This window comes from Bombyx mori, chromosome 8, assembly GCF_030269925.1.
Source record: "Bombyx mori chromosome 8, ASM3026992v2".
Classification (NCBI taxonomy): Eukaryota; Metazoa; Arthropoda; class Insecta; order Lepidoptera; family Bombycidae; genus Bombyx; species Bombyx mori.
Window position 1 is genome coordinate 3,810,478 of NC_085114.1, and position 17,912 is coordinate 3,828,389.

General features: G+C 35.4%; 1 protein-coding gene across 2 annotated transcripts in view; it reads left to right on the forward strand.

Moving 5' to 3' along the window:
* Positions 1-1,319: 1,319 nt before the first annotated feature.
* The window catches only part of LOC105841337 (uncharacterized), a 67,328-nt gene continuing 50,735 nt past the window's right edge, over positions 1,320-17,912 (forward strand). For both annotated transcript variants that reach the window (XM_062669657.1, XM_062669658.1), the window contains exon 1: positions 1,320-1,465. In XM_062669657.1, coding sequence (XP_062525641.1) covers positions 1,405-1,465 — 61 coding nt within the window. In that variant the 5' untranslated portion in view covers positions 1,320-1,404. The remainder of the gene's footprint in view (positions 1,466-17,912) is intronic.

Below are 17,912 nucleotides of genomic sequence, written 5' to 3' on the forward strand. Positions count from 1 at the left end.
GTTTGTTTGTTGGGCCTTTAAATTGTTTTATCTTTTGTTTTGTTAATTCCGTGAAAAGTTTACTTTAACAGCTCCGTCTGGTCGTAACTGTTTATAGCTGTCGAATAATTTGTTTATAACAATTTTGACAATGTTAGCGTAACTGTTTTGGTTGAGCTAGTTATGTGGGATTTTGTAATGTTAATGTTGAAATATGTATTTTTTTTTAATGCCCTAGTAGGCAGACGAGCATACGGCCCACCCGATGGTGAGTGGTTACCGTCGCCCATGGACTTCAGCATTTCGAGGGGCAGAGCTAAACTCCTGCCTACCGCTGCGAGTTTTATCTGCATAGGCCTATTTTTTAGGATTGAGTGCCTTGGATCCGTAACATAGATTTGTTGTGTGGTACTAATTGGCAGGATTGTACGGTCTACTATCTGCAACCGATATCATAAGTTATCACAGCTCGGCCTACCGATTCTAATTTAAGGCGTGTAATTTCAGTAAAACGTCATAGCTTAAGGTCAAGGTATTAAACATATTAACATCGTCAATATTAACACACGGTAATTACGAAGGGGAGATTCCATCGATCGAGTATTGCTGCTCGATAGAAATGGCCCAAATAATATTTTAATTTCTACTATTCTATATCTATTGCTGCGATATTAAAGGAATTGTTACATAAATTGCTATACTAAATCAAATTCAAACCGATGCGATCTGGTACGTTACAATTATGATTATAACCGTTTGATAATTATTATTCTTTTTCTTCACCTTATCCACTAGGTTGGATCGGCACAGCAAATTTTTCTCTTCAATTCTCTTCTATCATACGTCTGTTCAACACTCACTCTCTCTTTCTCATATCGTCATAAATACACTCTATCCATATCTTCTTCGGTCAACCTCTACATTGCACTAGCGTTTGACAATTAACGACCCAAATTAGGATCTTCTGTTTATGGTTTCTGGAGGTACACGGAATAAAACACGCACGTCCAGAACCCAAATATATTTTACAGAGAGACCTACTTCGTCCGGAAATTTGAAACTTAGGTTAAATTATTAAAGCCCATAATCACTTGATAAGCAATTTGAAAAGCAAATATTTTTTCAAATAATTTACTACATTACTTTGTTGAAAACCATGCGCTGTGCAGTCTTGGAAAGTCAGATCTACGATACCGCTACGCCAGTGCTACGTCGTAGGCCGACGTAGCCGAGCGTCGGGTCTCGCCACGTGGCGCAACACCGAGATTGTTTACGAGATTTCAATTTTCGTAAATAATATTTTAGAAAAACAATCATTTAAAATTATTTTAAAAATAAAACACAAACTTTGCCAAAGTGTCTCTATGCTAAGATTCAGTTGTAGATTTGAAAGTTTTAATTATATATTTTTAAATGTAACTAAAAATGAGTGTGTACTTTTTGAATTTATTGAAATATGAATCGAAAATTTCTTCGGAAAGCGAATGTAAGTATGTACCTATGTTACTAATTCGTAGTTTTCTTGCTTGCGGTAAATTATAACAAGATCAAGATAGTTTTTAATTTTGTTTAATCAACTTTTTTATTTTATTAATGTTGTTTTAGGCAATGAAAATAAATTAAAATCGCCTTATTTTATACGAACATTACTCTAAACCATTTTGTTGAAATTAATTTAAACTTAGTATAGCTTTTTAATAAAATTATAATTGCAAACAAATTATTTTGGTTACCATGTTAAGGTCTTATAATTATTATTTATTTATTTATTTATTTATACTTATTGTACACAAAAAGAAAATACAATAAAAACAGATTTAAAGAATGTCTAAATACTATGTACAAAGGCTATGTACAATATTATTACAATTTTCATCACATGGGTTCCATGTACTTCTACTTATTGAGGTTAGAAAAAATCATTTAATGTTTTTGTAACTCAAGAGCTAGTTTCCGTTAAATAAAACAAATAATTTAACTTATTATTATAATCTATATTTATTTAAAATATTATTAATTATACACAATTTAAAAAAAAATCAATAATACAATTTTTTTAAAACACTATAATATAAAAATAGATTCCCGCTGATGGCGGTATATACGACACAAGCCACCAGTGGTTAGGACTCCAGATTGAGAAACCTCCTCACAATACGCGCAGTATCGAAGATAATTGCCTATATTCTGTATCAAGGGCCTAACCCTAAACGAAAGTTTCTTAAAATGTTATTATTATTATTATTTAATTTAGTTCACTGAATTATTCAAAGATATCTAACACTAAAATTGTTACCTGTTAAACATTAGAACTAACAGCAAGTTTTATTTTAAATACCGAAATCATTGACATCCAGTTATATGCTACAAGAGATTGAAATAAATAAATAAAAACACGATTCTAATACCGTGGAAATATCGCAAGTTGGTTACCTCAAAATATTACAAAAGTAGATAAAGAAATCAATTTTTGTACCAATCTTATCTAAATTCTAATCTATGTATCGGGGTCTATCGACGACCAAACAAACAAAAGCTTTTTTATCGGTTAGTCGCTCGAATAACTATGTGAGTACACGTATGTAAATAGTTTTAAGAGTATTTTCTAGGTTCGAATATTTTATGTGCCGGTCAGCTGTTGTAACTAACGCATGGACGTTACGAAATACACTGAACTAAACTAATATAAATACTTTTAAAATGTATTCGCCTTTTCAAAAGTACCTGCCTACCTGGTACCTGGTAAATTATACTCTGTACAAAACACAAACAATGAACAAACCCAGTAATTGTAAGAAATCAACAATTCTTGGTGTTGAAAATTTTGTGGTTAAAAAAAACGCGTGTCGATCTTATTACAAAATAAGGGACAAGTCATAAGAAATAAGAAATCGTGTTCATTATTGTTATAAGTACGGTCGTTAACTTCAACAATAACGTGTTTATTTAGAGATTTATTACGGTTTTTTTTATTCTATTGACAATAGGGTGTTTCCAAACTTTTGAACGGTAGTGTATAGTGGTGCCATGTTTGTACTTCCAAACAATAATGCGTTCTTTTTTTTAGGAGCAGTATTTACGTTATTCAAACGAAATAAAAAACTTCAATCTCGTGCCGCAATATCGAATATATTCACATAATCCATGAGTTCCAGTAACGCCTAGTCCATACGTTTAGTTTGAAGTTATCCACGCTTTTTTATTTTTGGTATGATTCGAATTATTTGACTATGTTTACATTGTAGGAGTGGGTAATATCGGTTTTGCCGCGTATCGAATCGTATCTATATATCGAGGATCAATATCGGATATTGAATCTATATATTTTCTGAATCTATATATTGATGGATGCTAGTAGATTTTCTCGATTCATGATATTTGAGATTTGAAACGATACGCTGATATAATATCGTAGTAGATATAGATTTAAGTCAACGTTATACGGTTGGTTTTCTGATATCAATTTATAATATGATTTTAAAGTAATAAAAAGAACATGAAAATAAAAATATCAAAAAAACTTTCCTTCATGCTTTTATCAGGCTTAGGACTGGCTACATTATTTTCAGTTTTTAGTATTTTGTATCTTAATTTAAAATTACAAAATATACCAAAAGAGTGTAGATTTCAAAAGTTTAATACAAACACAAGAAATAAACTCAATTATTTGGATTCAACTAAAAATAGAAAAATGTGTACTTTAAAAATCAAACACAAAAAACTTTTAAGTATTTATAAACACTTGTCCAAAAATTGTAGTTCAAGATCAAAGCGCGTGAAATTAAATTCAACGATGCAAATAGGCTATACTGCATTCAAGTTAGGGTCGAAATTTGAAACTTCTTTCCTAAATTGTATCCTGCTGATACGCTAAGAATAATCTACAGACATATGGACTTAAATATAAGGTTTACAATTGTATGGATAATGCCTGTTTCTGTTTCATTCATCACATGATATCCCTATCGTGCGCTCACTCACTCTGGCCGATTCGATACGAACCAAACGAATATTGCTGATATTCACGAATCGGTACGATATGCCGATGCGCATCACATCGAGCAATATCGTGTATCGGCCGATATCGATATATAGATTTCGTGCGGGGCGATATCGGATTCAACGATATTGCTGCGATATATAGATATTGAATCTAGATACGATTTATATCGCCCACTCCTATTACATTGGCAAATGATCTCACAATCCATTTGATTCTAAATGAAGTCCGTAGACATGAGATGGCTCACTAGACGTATTTGGAAATTCAGTTTCTTAACTTAATTACCCCTTTGCCGAGCATGCTAAGAAGCCACTCGGCAATACAGTCCAATTACGTTACGTGGCAACAGTTCGCTCCTGTATAAAGGTCCTTGTACAGGACATCGATTGTCAAACGCAAATAATAAATTCACTATGTGACGTGAATTTATCCTGTTTCGAAAAAAAAACGTTAAAATTGAAAGAACAATAACAACATCAAACTTTAGATTTTATACTCGGAAATAAAATTTGTTTTAAGCCACTTTTACGGTTTAATTTCGCCATTATAATTGTTTTGGGTATTATAATAAATAACAGTAAACTGACAACAGTTCGGAGAGGAATACTTTTGTTATCATTTAATAAAATGAAAATTTAAATTTTACAGTAATCGTAATAAATGAAAGTAAAATGAAAAAAATAAACGCGAGATAAAAGTGTAAAAGCAGCTTTAAAGGCAAGTGTTTTGAATTTAGATGTTTGGGACTGGGAAAAGGATAAGTTTTAGGACTCACTCTGTATTTCGTTGATGCACTATTCAATTTTCTCACTGGCGAGAGTTATATGTGCTGATTGATCAACAATTCACAATTTTATTGTTTTTGCACCGGCACCATGTTTTAGTTTTTTTTTTTTTACACACTTCGCGCCATTTTCATACGCGCGTAGTTTTTCTTGTAATGTCAACAGATGGCGTGGATAGGGGATTGAGGAAGGAATAAGGAAAAGGAAGTCCCAACATTTCCCCCCACTTGAAATCATTGGAGGATTTCAAAAGATTTTAATAAGATAATAAGCTGTGGTAACTAAGGTACCTAGTGAATTAGAGATAATAATATGCTAAGAATAAAGTAATAATTAAGATAAAAATAATAATTATGTGAATAAATAAACTATTATAAGTACTATTAAATTAGATAATAGTATAAAGTAAATTATAAAGGTTACAAGTTTTCGTGAATTGGCAAAGGACACAACTTTGTAACTGGTCGGCGCAGCAGACCGTTAGCTGTTTGGACAGTGACAACCCGTACTACGCCATCAGAACCGGGATGAATTATGCTAATTCTGCCGATACGCCATTCCAACGGTGGAAGGTTTTGATCCACAATCATAACTATATCTCCCAGCTTAACGTTACCGTGTTGTTTAAACCATTTAGCGCGTTGCTGTAATGTATGAAGATAATCCAAATGCCAGACTCGCCAAAAACTTTGAGTTAGCTTTTGTAACATCTGCCATCTAGAACGAACTGACATTTGTATATCAGCAAGGAGAGGCTCGGGTAAGCTCACTAGAGGGCTCCCTATCAAGAAATGCCCAGGTGTCAATACGTCTACCTCGTTGGGGTCAGAAGATACCGAAATTAATGGTCGTGAATTGAGAATAGCTTCGATTTTGGTAAGAATTGTTGTTAGCTCTTCAAAGGTTAATATTTGACTTCCGATTACCCGTTTCAGGTGATACTTCATCGATTTTACCCCACTTTCAAATATACCTCCAAAATGACTTCCGGTTGGCGGGTTTAGTTTCCATTGGATTCCCCGGTTTATCAAAACAGACTCAACTTCAAGATTCTTACTTAGCATTAATTGATGCATCTCGCTAAGATAGCGTTTAGCACCCACGAAATTCGAACCACAATCCGAAATAATGGTACTACATAAACCACGACGGGACACAAACCTATCTAGAGCAGCAATAAAGGCCGAGGTGGAGAGCTCAGTTACCAATTCAATGTGAATTGCCTTAACCGCTAGGCAGACAAATATACAGGCATAAGTTTTATATGTTTTGGCATTTCGTCTGCGACTTTCTTTCACGATAAAAGGTCCTGCAAAGTCGACACCTATATTTTGAAAGCAACGAGCTGCTTGAACTCGGATAGAGGGAAGATCACCCATTACAGGTTGAAAAGGTACAGGATTTACTTTAAAACAAGTGATGCATTTTGAAAGCCGCGATCTAATAAGATTACGAATACCTAGGATCCAAAATTTTCTTTGAATTAAAGATTGTAACGCACGAGGTCCACAGTGTAGAAATAAACGATGGTAATAATCAATAATAATTAGAGAAAGATGGGAGGTTTTTGGCAACAATAACGGATTTATAGCTGATTGTGGCAAGTTTGCATTTTTTAATCGTCCCCCCACTCGTAACAGACCCCGTTGATCGAGAATTGGCGCTAACTTTATTATAGTGCGAGAACAAGGTTTTCCACATTTAATTGCACTAATTTCGCTAGCGAATGTAAGAGATTGAACATGTTTTACAATGGTAAAGAGAGAGTCTTCTAGTTCTGTAAAAGTTAAAAAAGATTTGATACGTTTTTCTGGCGGACGAGTTGCGTTTGCAATAAAACGTCGACACCAGGCAAAGATGCGTTGTAGCCTCAACAATGAAGAGTACTTCTCAATTAACTGAGTTAGAATACTATCGTCGGATGACTCCAAAAGAACATGGCACAAGAAGCTGGATTTTACTTCGGCTAATTCCTTTAGATAAGGTAATTTTTCAGACACCGGCCATGTAGAAGAATTCGAGACTATCCATTTGGGTCCTGTCCACCAAGTGGAACAAGCCACAAGTTGAGAACAGGTAAGACCACGACTGCAGTAATCGGCTGGATTATCATACGTTGGCACATGATACCAATTTTCGACAGACAAATTATCTAACAGCTTCACGACACGATGTGCAACGAAAGTTTTAAGACGATGAGGTGCTGTTTGCAGCCATGATAGTACAGTTGAGCTATCAGTGAATGCCCATATCTTTGAAATTGTTATGTTTGAGGTTTGAGTTTCATTTAGTAAATTACTAATATGCTTCAATATTTTTGCTAGTAATACAGCACTACATAGCTCCAATCGGTTGACAGTAAGAACTTTTAATGGAGCTACTTTAGATTTTGCAATAAGCAAGTGAGATGTAATTTCACTGTCGGTAGTTATACGTAAGTACACAGAACAACCATAAGCCTTGGTAGATCCATCACAAAAACCTACAAGTTCGTATGATTTTGAATGAGGAGGTACAATTAGTCGAGGAATTTTAATATCCTTCAGATAGTGAAACTCAGATGTAAATAGATGCCACTGAGACAACATATCAGACGGTACAGTTTCATCCCAGTCAAGCTGAAGGCGCCATAGTTCTTGTAAGGTAAGCTTAGCTATTAGAACCATTGGGGCTAACCATCCGAGTGGATCATAAATTCTGGCGACGTTTGATAGAATAGCACGTTTTGTATTCCCTGGAGTGAGTTCTGATAAAGCATAAGTGAAGTTATCATCAGCTGGATCCCATTGGACTCCAAGAATCTTGATACTTTGTTTTTGTTTTTCATCACAAAATATTTTTGGAACTTGACAATGTTCCGTTGGTATCTGAGTGAGGAATTCGGGTGAGTTGCTACTCCATTTACGTAATTCGAACTTAGCACGCGCTAACATTTGTATTAACTCTTCTTTATGTTTCAGTGCAGTTTCAATAGATGTAGCACCAACAGTGATGTCATCCATGAAAGTATCATGACGAAGACTAGCAGCTGCTAAGGGCCACTCTTTTTCGTAGTCAGAGGCTAATTGATGCAGAGTACGTATTGCCAGATAAGGGGAACTCGTAACCCCGTAGGTTACCGTTTTCAACTCGTACTCAGTTACAGGATCAGAAGGAGAATCGCGCCAAAGTATATGCTGCCATTTTCGGTCTTCTGGCCTAAGTTCGATGTTTCGATACATCTTACTGATGTCGGCAGTAAAAACAACAGCATGCAAGCGAAATTTTGTAAGTATATCTCCTATATCGTTTTGAAGTTTTGGACCAGTATATACAAGATCGTTAAGAGATTTGCCATTGGTAGTTTTGGCGCTAGCATCGAATACAACTCTAAGTTTAGTCGTTGTACTTTCCGGGCGAATGACACAATGATGAGGAATTATATACTGCCCGATTTTATTCGAGTCAGCGCTAGGCTCCATATGCCCTAACAGCTTGTATTCGCGCATAAAGGCGGTGTACTCTTTTTTCAACTCTAAGTTTCGATCAAGGCGTCGTTCGAGGTTAACGAGCCGAGAGAAAGATTGGTTGAAAGAATCGCCTAGTTGACTGATAGGTTCTTTGAGAAGCATAGGTACAACATATCTGCCGTCGGGATTACGATACGTTAGATTTGAGTACATTTGTTCACATTTAATATCTTCAGGGTTTAAGATAACCTGACTTGGAGGTTCTTCGATCTCCCAGAATCGCTTGAGTCCCTCGTCCAGAGAACGTGTGGATGCTAAGAGAGAAGATATTTTTGGCGGAGGTAAATAGTTTGTATTAAGTTTGCCGGTGATGACCCAACCAAACACGCTGTGTAAAGCTACCGGTAGGTCATGACTGGGCTGAACGCGTTGACCGTCATAAATACTATGGAACAGTTCTGCGCCGAGTAGTAAATCTACATTTGATGGTTTATCAAAATTCTCATCTGCGAGGACCAGATGTTTAAAAGATTCACGAAGATTAGTAGGTAAGTTTGTAGCAGGCATTTTACTCGTTATAGTATTTACTACGATAGGATTAATGTTGAAATGAGGATTTTCTGAAGTACGAGAAAGTACAGTGCAAGAAGTAACTCCAGTCACGTGATGTACAGCATTTTGACCTAGACCAACTACGGCTAATGGACAGCGACGTAATGGTAAGCCCAAACGTTGACAACATGACTTGGTAATGAAACAATCTTGAGCACCACTATCAATCAACGCACGTACAAGAAATGATTGATTAGTACTGCGAGGATGACGAACGCGAACTACACAAGTACCTAAAAGAACCACCGAGCGACTGTAGCCCACATACGCATTAGTGGAGGCTGCAGTGCTAGACTCGAAGGTAGGATTACGTGTGATCTCGTCCGGGCGTACGTCAACTGTGACCATGCCACTCACAGCTGTATTGACCTCATGGAGAAGCGTATGATGTCGTTGTCCGCAAGTAGAACAATTTAATTTTGAATAACATTTGTTAATGTTATGATTTTGGCGTAAACAGTTTTTACATAAAGATTTTGATGTCACCAAATTAAGCCGGTCTTGTATGCCTAAAGCTTGAAATTTAGGACACTTATATAGATTATGTTGTTGTTCACAACAGCTACACGGTGCGCCGGTGTTGACACTTGAAGATATATTTGAATTAACGGGCAATGATGTTGATTTCAAATAAGGTTTTTTAGAAAAACATTCATTGCGAGGTGCACTCTTATAATTTGTGAGTTGTTTATTAGTTTGTTGTATACGTACAACAGATGACGAGCTTGGTTCACTAACCTCTAGTATCTTAACATAGTTTTGTAAAAAAGTTAGTAAGTCGTTTATAGTAGGTAGGTTATTTGAATTTTCCTGTAACTTTGATTCAAATCTTTTACGAGTGTCACTGTCTAAAGTACGGGACGCCAAATAGAATAATATAAATTCACCAAGATTAGGAATGTTTACTGCCTTGAGGGCATTGACACTTTCGTATAATAAATTATTTAATGTCAATAAATCATTAATGTTAGAACTTTTTAATTGCTGAAATTGTATAATTTTGTCTAAATAAGATGTAGCTAATAATCTTTTATTTTCAAATCGACCCACTAGTGCGTCGAAAACTATTTGATAATTATCAGATGTAACAGGTACCCCTTTGGCAATCGATAAAGCAGCACCCGATAGACACGATATTAAATAATGAAATTTCTCAATTGCTGTAATATTCTCATTCTCGTGTACAAGCGACGTAAATGTATCATAAAAAGTCCGCCATTGCTCAATTCTACCATCAAACTTGATTAAATTAATTTTTGGTAAACGCACTTGCTGACCAAACGGCTTGGGTGAGATGTAATGCGACGCGAGTGCGCCGGCGTTGCCGGGGTCGGCGTTACACGCTTCCGATATCGCGTAATACATGTCGTCAAATGCCTTAACAACTTGCATATCGATTTTGTCTTTAGGATTAATTTCAAGTTTTAACGCATTTATTTGATTAGTTAGATCTAAATATTCTTGCCGTAAGACATCTAGACGTTTGTATCGAACATTGAATTGAGATAATTTTGACGAATCTGATGCAATTTGTTGTGATAAGTTATAAAGTATTTGTATGTCCTTAAAAACGTATTCACGCTGACTTGTTAGGAGTTTTAATTTGAGTTCTGACATTATAGAATACGTAAATTATAGTAACAGTACAAATATAATTTGAATTTGAATACAAAAATTATGTTGCAAATAAATGCTATTTTTACAACCGAGAAATTTCTTGAACTACCTACGTCACTTGAGATTTATAAAAGTATATTGTTATTTTATGCTTTAAATAGTAAAATAATATTATAAAATAATAGTTATATTGTTATTAGGATAAGATTAAAGCGAAATGAAATGTATAACTAGAGTTTTCTAACGAATATGCCCCTAGTTACCATAGGTTATCCGGCTCGAAGGACCACTAAATATGTTTTGAATTTAGATGTTTGGGACTGGGAAAAGGATAAGTTTTAGGACTCACTCTGTATTTCGTTGATGCACTATTCAATTTTCTCACTGGCGAGAGTTATATGTGCTGATTGATCAACAATTCACAATTTTATTGTTTTTGCACCGGCACCATGTTTTAGTTTTTTTTTTTTTACACACTTCGCGCCATTTTCATACGCGCGTAGTTTTTCTTGTAATGTCAACAGATGGCGTGGATAGGGGATTGAGGAAGGAATAAGGAAAAGGAAGTCCCAACAGCAAGTTTAAAATGGTTTTAACGACTCGCGAAAACAGAACAATAAACTAAAATATATCAATCAATAAACAACAAGCTCCATAAATCTAAACTTTATTATTTACGACACATCGCGTTTATTTGTGTGTATTTTCGCAAAGGCGTCATCTAAAATTGCGAAGTTGCCACGCGGCTCTCTTCCAGTACGTGCCGACTGTTAAGTTCAATATATTTTAATTCCTTAGAATTCTTTTTATTTCTAGCTCCATTTAAATCTTTCGGATTCACCGATAAATCTTTCTTGATCAATCTGCACCATATTTCCCTACCTTCACCTTTAAAATACACGGAAACACAGAAGGTTCACGCAGATCATAAATACGATTTGTTTTAATAAATAATGTCTTGGTTGTGTAACGACATTCTGTAAATGATGACCGCCTTACACTTATATTTTATTCAATGGCGATCGATACAACGACGGGCGATTGATTCGGACGTTGCGATACGACACACGTGTGGGTTGTGATGTCGGACCGTTGCTGAGGCCTCATGTGAGCCCACATGGGCACCCACAAGCCCTACTCTGCCCATTTATGCTGCGTAGCAGTAATACGTTTCAGTTTGATGGGTGGGGAAGCTGCTGTGTTGTAAAACTGAGGCTCAAAACTCATACATCAAGGTAAATGGCGGCATTAATGTTCTTTGATATCTATACCCTCTGATAACTTAACACTATGTGCACCGTGAGTTCATTCAACCGTCTGAGCAATAAAAAAATAGTTTCTAGGAAAAGCTTGAGTTCCGTATATAGTTTTTATAGCTAACAACTTGTTTATCGTATTTCTTTAATGTATAAGAAATTTCATTCGTTGACAGTTTTCTGACAAATCGCTAAGTCTATACTCATGTTGTTGTTCAGGACTTGTATGTACTAATTAAAGACTTCTCTGAAACAGTCGTTTACGGGAATGTTATTGATCAGAATAATCGCTGTGAGCTCGTCCACTCATCTAAGTAATAAATAAAAAAAATTGTGCAATTCACACGCAGTAGCAGTGAAACCTTCAATCATATTCTATCTCATTCTGTCGCAAGCTAAATCATGTATGTAGATTTTTTTATTTTATTTTATTGCCCTTGTAGGCAGACGAGCATACGGCCCACCTGATGGTGAGTGATTACCGTCGCCCATGGACTTCAGCAATGCCAGGGGCAGATGTTTGTTTTTTTACCTTTATTTAATGTCACTTTTAGAATGTCATTTCCGTTTTATCGAGCCGAATAACAATGGTGCTCCGTAAAATTTCACATTTAAATAAAATCAGTACTGAAGAAATTCTGACACGTCTTAGGCTGTCTCCGGTTTCGAGCCGCGATTGAAATGCTCGCTTATTTCATTTAAGAGACAGACAACGGAATAGCTGAAGCGAAAAAAAACTTTATTTTCTTTTCTTTTCGTTGAATTTTTTTTCTTCTTTTGTTATGACATTTTAAGCTATCTATACTTATGGAGAAATACGCCGAAGTTACGGTATGGCTAAAAGTGCGATTGCCAACTTCGAGAAGATCTGAAAAAACCTTAGCATTTGCTATAGAACCAAAGTGCGCTTGTAGCCGGCACTGGTCTTTTGCATATTTCTCTACGGAGCAGAGACATGGTGCATGAAAAGCCGCGATACCAAAAATATTGATGCCTTTGAAATCTGGATTTGGCGGAGAATGCTCGGAATGCCATAGACTGCCATGAGAACTAATTATTCCATTTTAATAGAGCTAAACATCCAAAAAAGACTCTGCCATTTGCCAAGAAATTGTTATGAGCTTCTTCGGACTTATGATGCGATCTCCCGGCATTAAATAGGAAATTTTGGGTCGCATAGAAGGCCAGCGCGCCGTGGACCAAACACCCACCAGATGGTCAGATCTGATTAAGAAAGTGCATGCAGTCCATGTCACCCATGACGCAACATTGTGGGGGAAAAAAGAAGAAGAATACTTTTGGATATGAAATAATAAGCAATTTAAAGAGTACGTTAGTTAGTTAGTGTTCAATAGTCACGGATGCCCATAGATATCGACAACATAAATTCCACCACCCACCTCGAGATATGAGTTTTAAGATCTCAGTTTTTACAGTACAACGGCCGCCCCCGAAAAGTATTACTGCTTTATGGCAGAAATACGTAATAGGTGGTGTTGGTACCTATCATTAAATACATACCCGATCCTGTAGACCGAATGGTAAACAGTCGACGTCGCCCAAAGCACGTCATTACGGATCCTCCCGATCCATTAACACTGCTTTTAGGCACCGCAAGCACCGGTCATCATCCTTCCGTCGCTTGCGACGAAGGGCTCGACGAGCGAATTAACCTATAGACACAGCACACTGAGTTTCTCACCGGATCTTCTCAGTGGGTCGCGCTTCCAATCCCGTGGTAGATTCTGCGAAGCACTGCTCTTGCTAGGGTCAGTGTTAGCAACATTCCTAACAACGTTAGGGTGAAGCTGAAATAACCTCTCAAGGCTATCAGCATAGGTAGGAAAAAAAAATCATTCAATGTAAAAAAAATTTGTCTATTTGTCGCTAAAATATTTCTAGAAATAAACGCTTCCTTTTTACTTAAAAATTAAATTGTAAAATTCTACATTAATTCGACCTAAATTTTTTGATTGCCGTTAAAAAAAAATATTCTTATTTCGAATTGTCTGATATAATCTATAGTACAAGTCTGATAAGTTTGTCAAACAATCCTAAACTAATATCCTCTATACTAACAAAGTTGTTTCTATGCTCAAACAACTTTAATTAATAAATGAACAACACGTATTACGTGACACAGAAGTTCAGTTTCACTTTTATACCGAACAATTTTCACGAAAACTTTCAAGTTGTCGTCAACTAGAGTTGTGCAGTATTTTTTTTTGTATCGACATATATTATGTATTTCAAAATAATGGTGTTTTTTATAACTTGTCGTTCAGTTCATCTAATAAGCTAAAAGATGTTTTCAATAATCAATATTATTTATTGCGCACAAAAAAATACTAAAGAAAAGGCATATTTAAAATGAAATGTAAGGGAAAATTTGCTGGCTTATTAGTCTAATAAATAAATTTAGATAAATACATAATTGTGTCTAGTAAAAACTAACAGATAAAATTATCTATATATTAATCCGTGAAGCAAAAACTATGTATCCCTTTTTACGAAAATAGCGCGGACGGAGGAGTATGTAATTTTCCACACTTAAAGAGAATATAGAGAAGAAGTGCACAATGCTAATATTTTTTTTAAACAATGCATAAAAGATACATTAAATCAATAAAGAAAACATTACATACACTACATACTATGTATTTGACGCACACACGCATGGATACTATTTATTGTCAAACTTTTGTTCTTGACGTCTGTTGTCAAATTGAGAATATATTAAATATAGTTTGTTTTTGTTAATATTTTTTATAGTGTAGTCTTGGCGAAATTTGTGATTATAGAAGTATAAAATACAATCAGAATACATAACAGTGTACAAACTTAAAATTCCAATTAATTATAGTCGAATTTCGACTACTGCGGGACCTCTAGTAATAATGAAACCAATGTTTGACATTCAATAGCTTCAATCAAGGAAACTCCGAAACTCCTTTAAGTATCGGAAACATATGAAAAACATGTTCAGTTATATCAAGACCTCCTTTTTCTGTTTTTGTATTTCAAGCTTGAAATCATAACGGTACTAAAGAAGATTTCATTTCAAAGTATAAAAACACCTATAAATTCGAATTATCGATAACAATAATATTGATTGATCCCATCACTATTCCCGTTTCCCGCCGTCTCGTCGAAAGTAACGCTAGAACGACCACGGTAATCTCGATTGTTGTTGCGCATTCGAAGCTCAAAAACTTTTCATAATCGTGGCTGCGTAGAAATTATTTCGTACAATTGAATTACTTAAAAAAAAAAACTTAGATGGGTGGACGAGCTGACAGCCCACCCGGTGATAAGTGGTTACTGGAGTCCATAGACATCTACAACGTAAATGCGCCACTCACCTTGAGATATAAGTTCTAAGGTCTCAGTATAGTTTTGGTGGTATTACTATAGTATTACTGGTGCTAGGACATCTTGTGAGTCCGCGCGGGTGGGTACCACCGCCCCGCCTATTTCTGCCGTGAAGCAGTAATGCGTTTCGGTTTGAAGGGTGGGGCAGCCGTCTACATACATTATTTATAGAACAAATTAAATAAATCTCTTTTGAGAATGAACACCAAAAAGTATTATCGCCCGACAGAAACATTTTGGAATGAAAAGTATTTTGAAACTTTCTCTGTGCTTCAAATCGTCGCTAATGAAATCAAATCAATTCCAACTTCGATTTGGGATGATCAAAACACAAATCTGACACAAATCTTTTTTTATTAAATACTAGACGTAATCACCCGCTTCGCTGGGCTTTTAAAACTAACATTATTGTTTATTGTCATTATTATTAGGGAGTCCAACACTCATATAAATAGTAGCCTATCCATTAAGCATAAGTATTTTCTACATGGATACCAAGTTTCAAGTCAATCAGATGCATGGTTCAGTAGTTATAACGGAACATCCGTAAAAACCGCTGTAGATTTATATATTAGTATAGACTAGATTAATAATTATTTAGCACGGTATTCATACGGCTATGATAATTTTTAGAATATCGAGGTGCCTTTCGAGTCGTAGATGTGATTGCAAACGTTTTTTTTACGATATAATCCTCGTCACAGACTGACAGTCCCCACATTTTATTACAACGCTTCGAAAGCCATTTGATATTATTTGATGGACCCAGTTTAGCTTACGAATGAATATCTTTGGGTAATCTGGTGGAGGAATCAGAATGATGTGGTGGATTTAGAAATGGCGGCGGAATTAAATCTAATCAATTGCAAAATCATATAATATATATTATTATATGAACGGTTTCCAATGTAACAATGCAAATGGAACTTTAATTATACAAAATATTATTATGTATGTCTCAAAATGGGTATCGGTATTTTATATTTTATACTGGTGGTAGGACCTCTTGTGAGTCCACGCGCGTAGGTACCACCACCCCGCCTATTTCTGCCGTAAAGCAGTAATGCGTTTTCGCTTGAAGGGTGGGGCAGCCGTTTGTAACTATACTTGAGACCTTAGAACTTATATCTCAAGGTGGATGGCGCATTTACGTCGTAGATGTCTATGGGCTCCAGTAACCACTTAACACCAGGTGGACTGTCAGTTCATCCACCCATCTAAGCAATAAAAAAAAAGTCGAGATGTCTACGGTTGCGGTTGTCTTTGTTAGGCAGCGGCTTGGCTCTGCCCTTGGCATTGCTGAAGTCCATGGGTGACGGTAACCACTCACCATCAGGTGGGCCCTATGCCCGTCTGCCTACAAGGGCAATAAAAATAAAACTCCAAATAAAGCATGTAAGCTAGTTCAGCTTAGAAAATAAAATAAAAGTGAAAATATTTCTTTTCATATTTTTATCTCCCTGAATCGCTTAACAAAAAACATTTCAAACATCTTCACAGTATTCATAATTAAGAACAAATTATTACATTTAAATGGATTCAGAGAAATCTTCGCGAGAAAAAGTTCTTAATTAGCACTTCTGATTAATCTACCTTGTTTGATCTTTTACATCTTTATTTTTCATGATCGATCGTTCTACGAAGGAATCAATATTTGAAAAAAGCTAAAAACACGTTTTTGAGGTTTTGTAGTAAAAAGTAGAAAAAAATATTGTGAATTCGTTCTATTACGATATAAGAGTATATGGCTTGATATAAGTTTGTTTTTTTATTCTAATTATTTTCAAATAAGAATTATTTTATTGACAAACACATGAATTTTATTGGAAATGTGTAGAGTGCTTAATTCAGTTCTATATTATTATGTTAATAAGAGCTATAATGATATAATAATAATAATAATAAAGCCTTTATTCAGACAAATACATTTTCTTTTTTTTTTACATATACATGTGGTATTAATATTAATCAATTTTTTTTTTTGGAATCTTTTTTTTTTACCTATGTTATTATTAGTTATTGTCTGTTTGTCTATTATAGACATAGGCCTCCTCCAACTGCCTCCATAAGCTTCTATTTTCAGCTGTTCTGGTCCAGGTGCTTCCCGCAACTATAATGATAATGATTGTTATTTTCAAAGAACAGTACAAAAAGGTAGAGAATTCGTATAACTAACGTACAGATAACCGTGAATCCATCAGCTATCCGTCAACAGGATTTTTAACATCATAAAACATTGATTCACAAAAACAAAAACAACTCAATGACATGATGGATTGCTTATCTGATGATCGGATAAACCTGAAAAGGATTATATGAAAGTTTTTTTAACAATAAAACATTAACATTCACACAAAACAAAAGGCCACCCACGAAACACAGACACAGCGCACACGATGTATTGTTGATGCCACACCGCTGTCAAATTGTCAAACCATGTAGATTCAATTAACTGATATCCACATATATATTCCCGACCGAGGTCAATACAAAGACGGACGTAGAGAGGAAACAGCCCGTATTCTAAAGACAAACGGGGGTTTGATTTTCGAAGTGTTTTATTGTCTTAGATCGGTCTAAAAGATAACGATTCAATCGGTAATTAACGATATATGCACGTATAGAATTCATGATTCGAATTTGGAAGGATCTTTTAAAACACACGGTCCTTCTTCTCAATAGTTCTCTTATTGTTCAGCGTCATTACTATTCTGCAGTCTTCTTACTATTTCTGTCTACCTATTCACATCTTTTGCATGGCGACGAGCTTCGTTGACCGTCACTTCTAGCTGAGTCATTTGGTCAACCATCGCTTTGAGATTTAGTGTTTAGCTTTCTA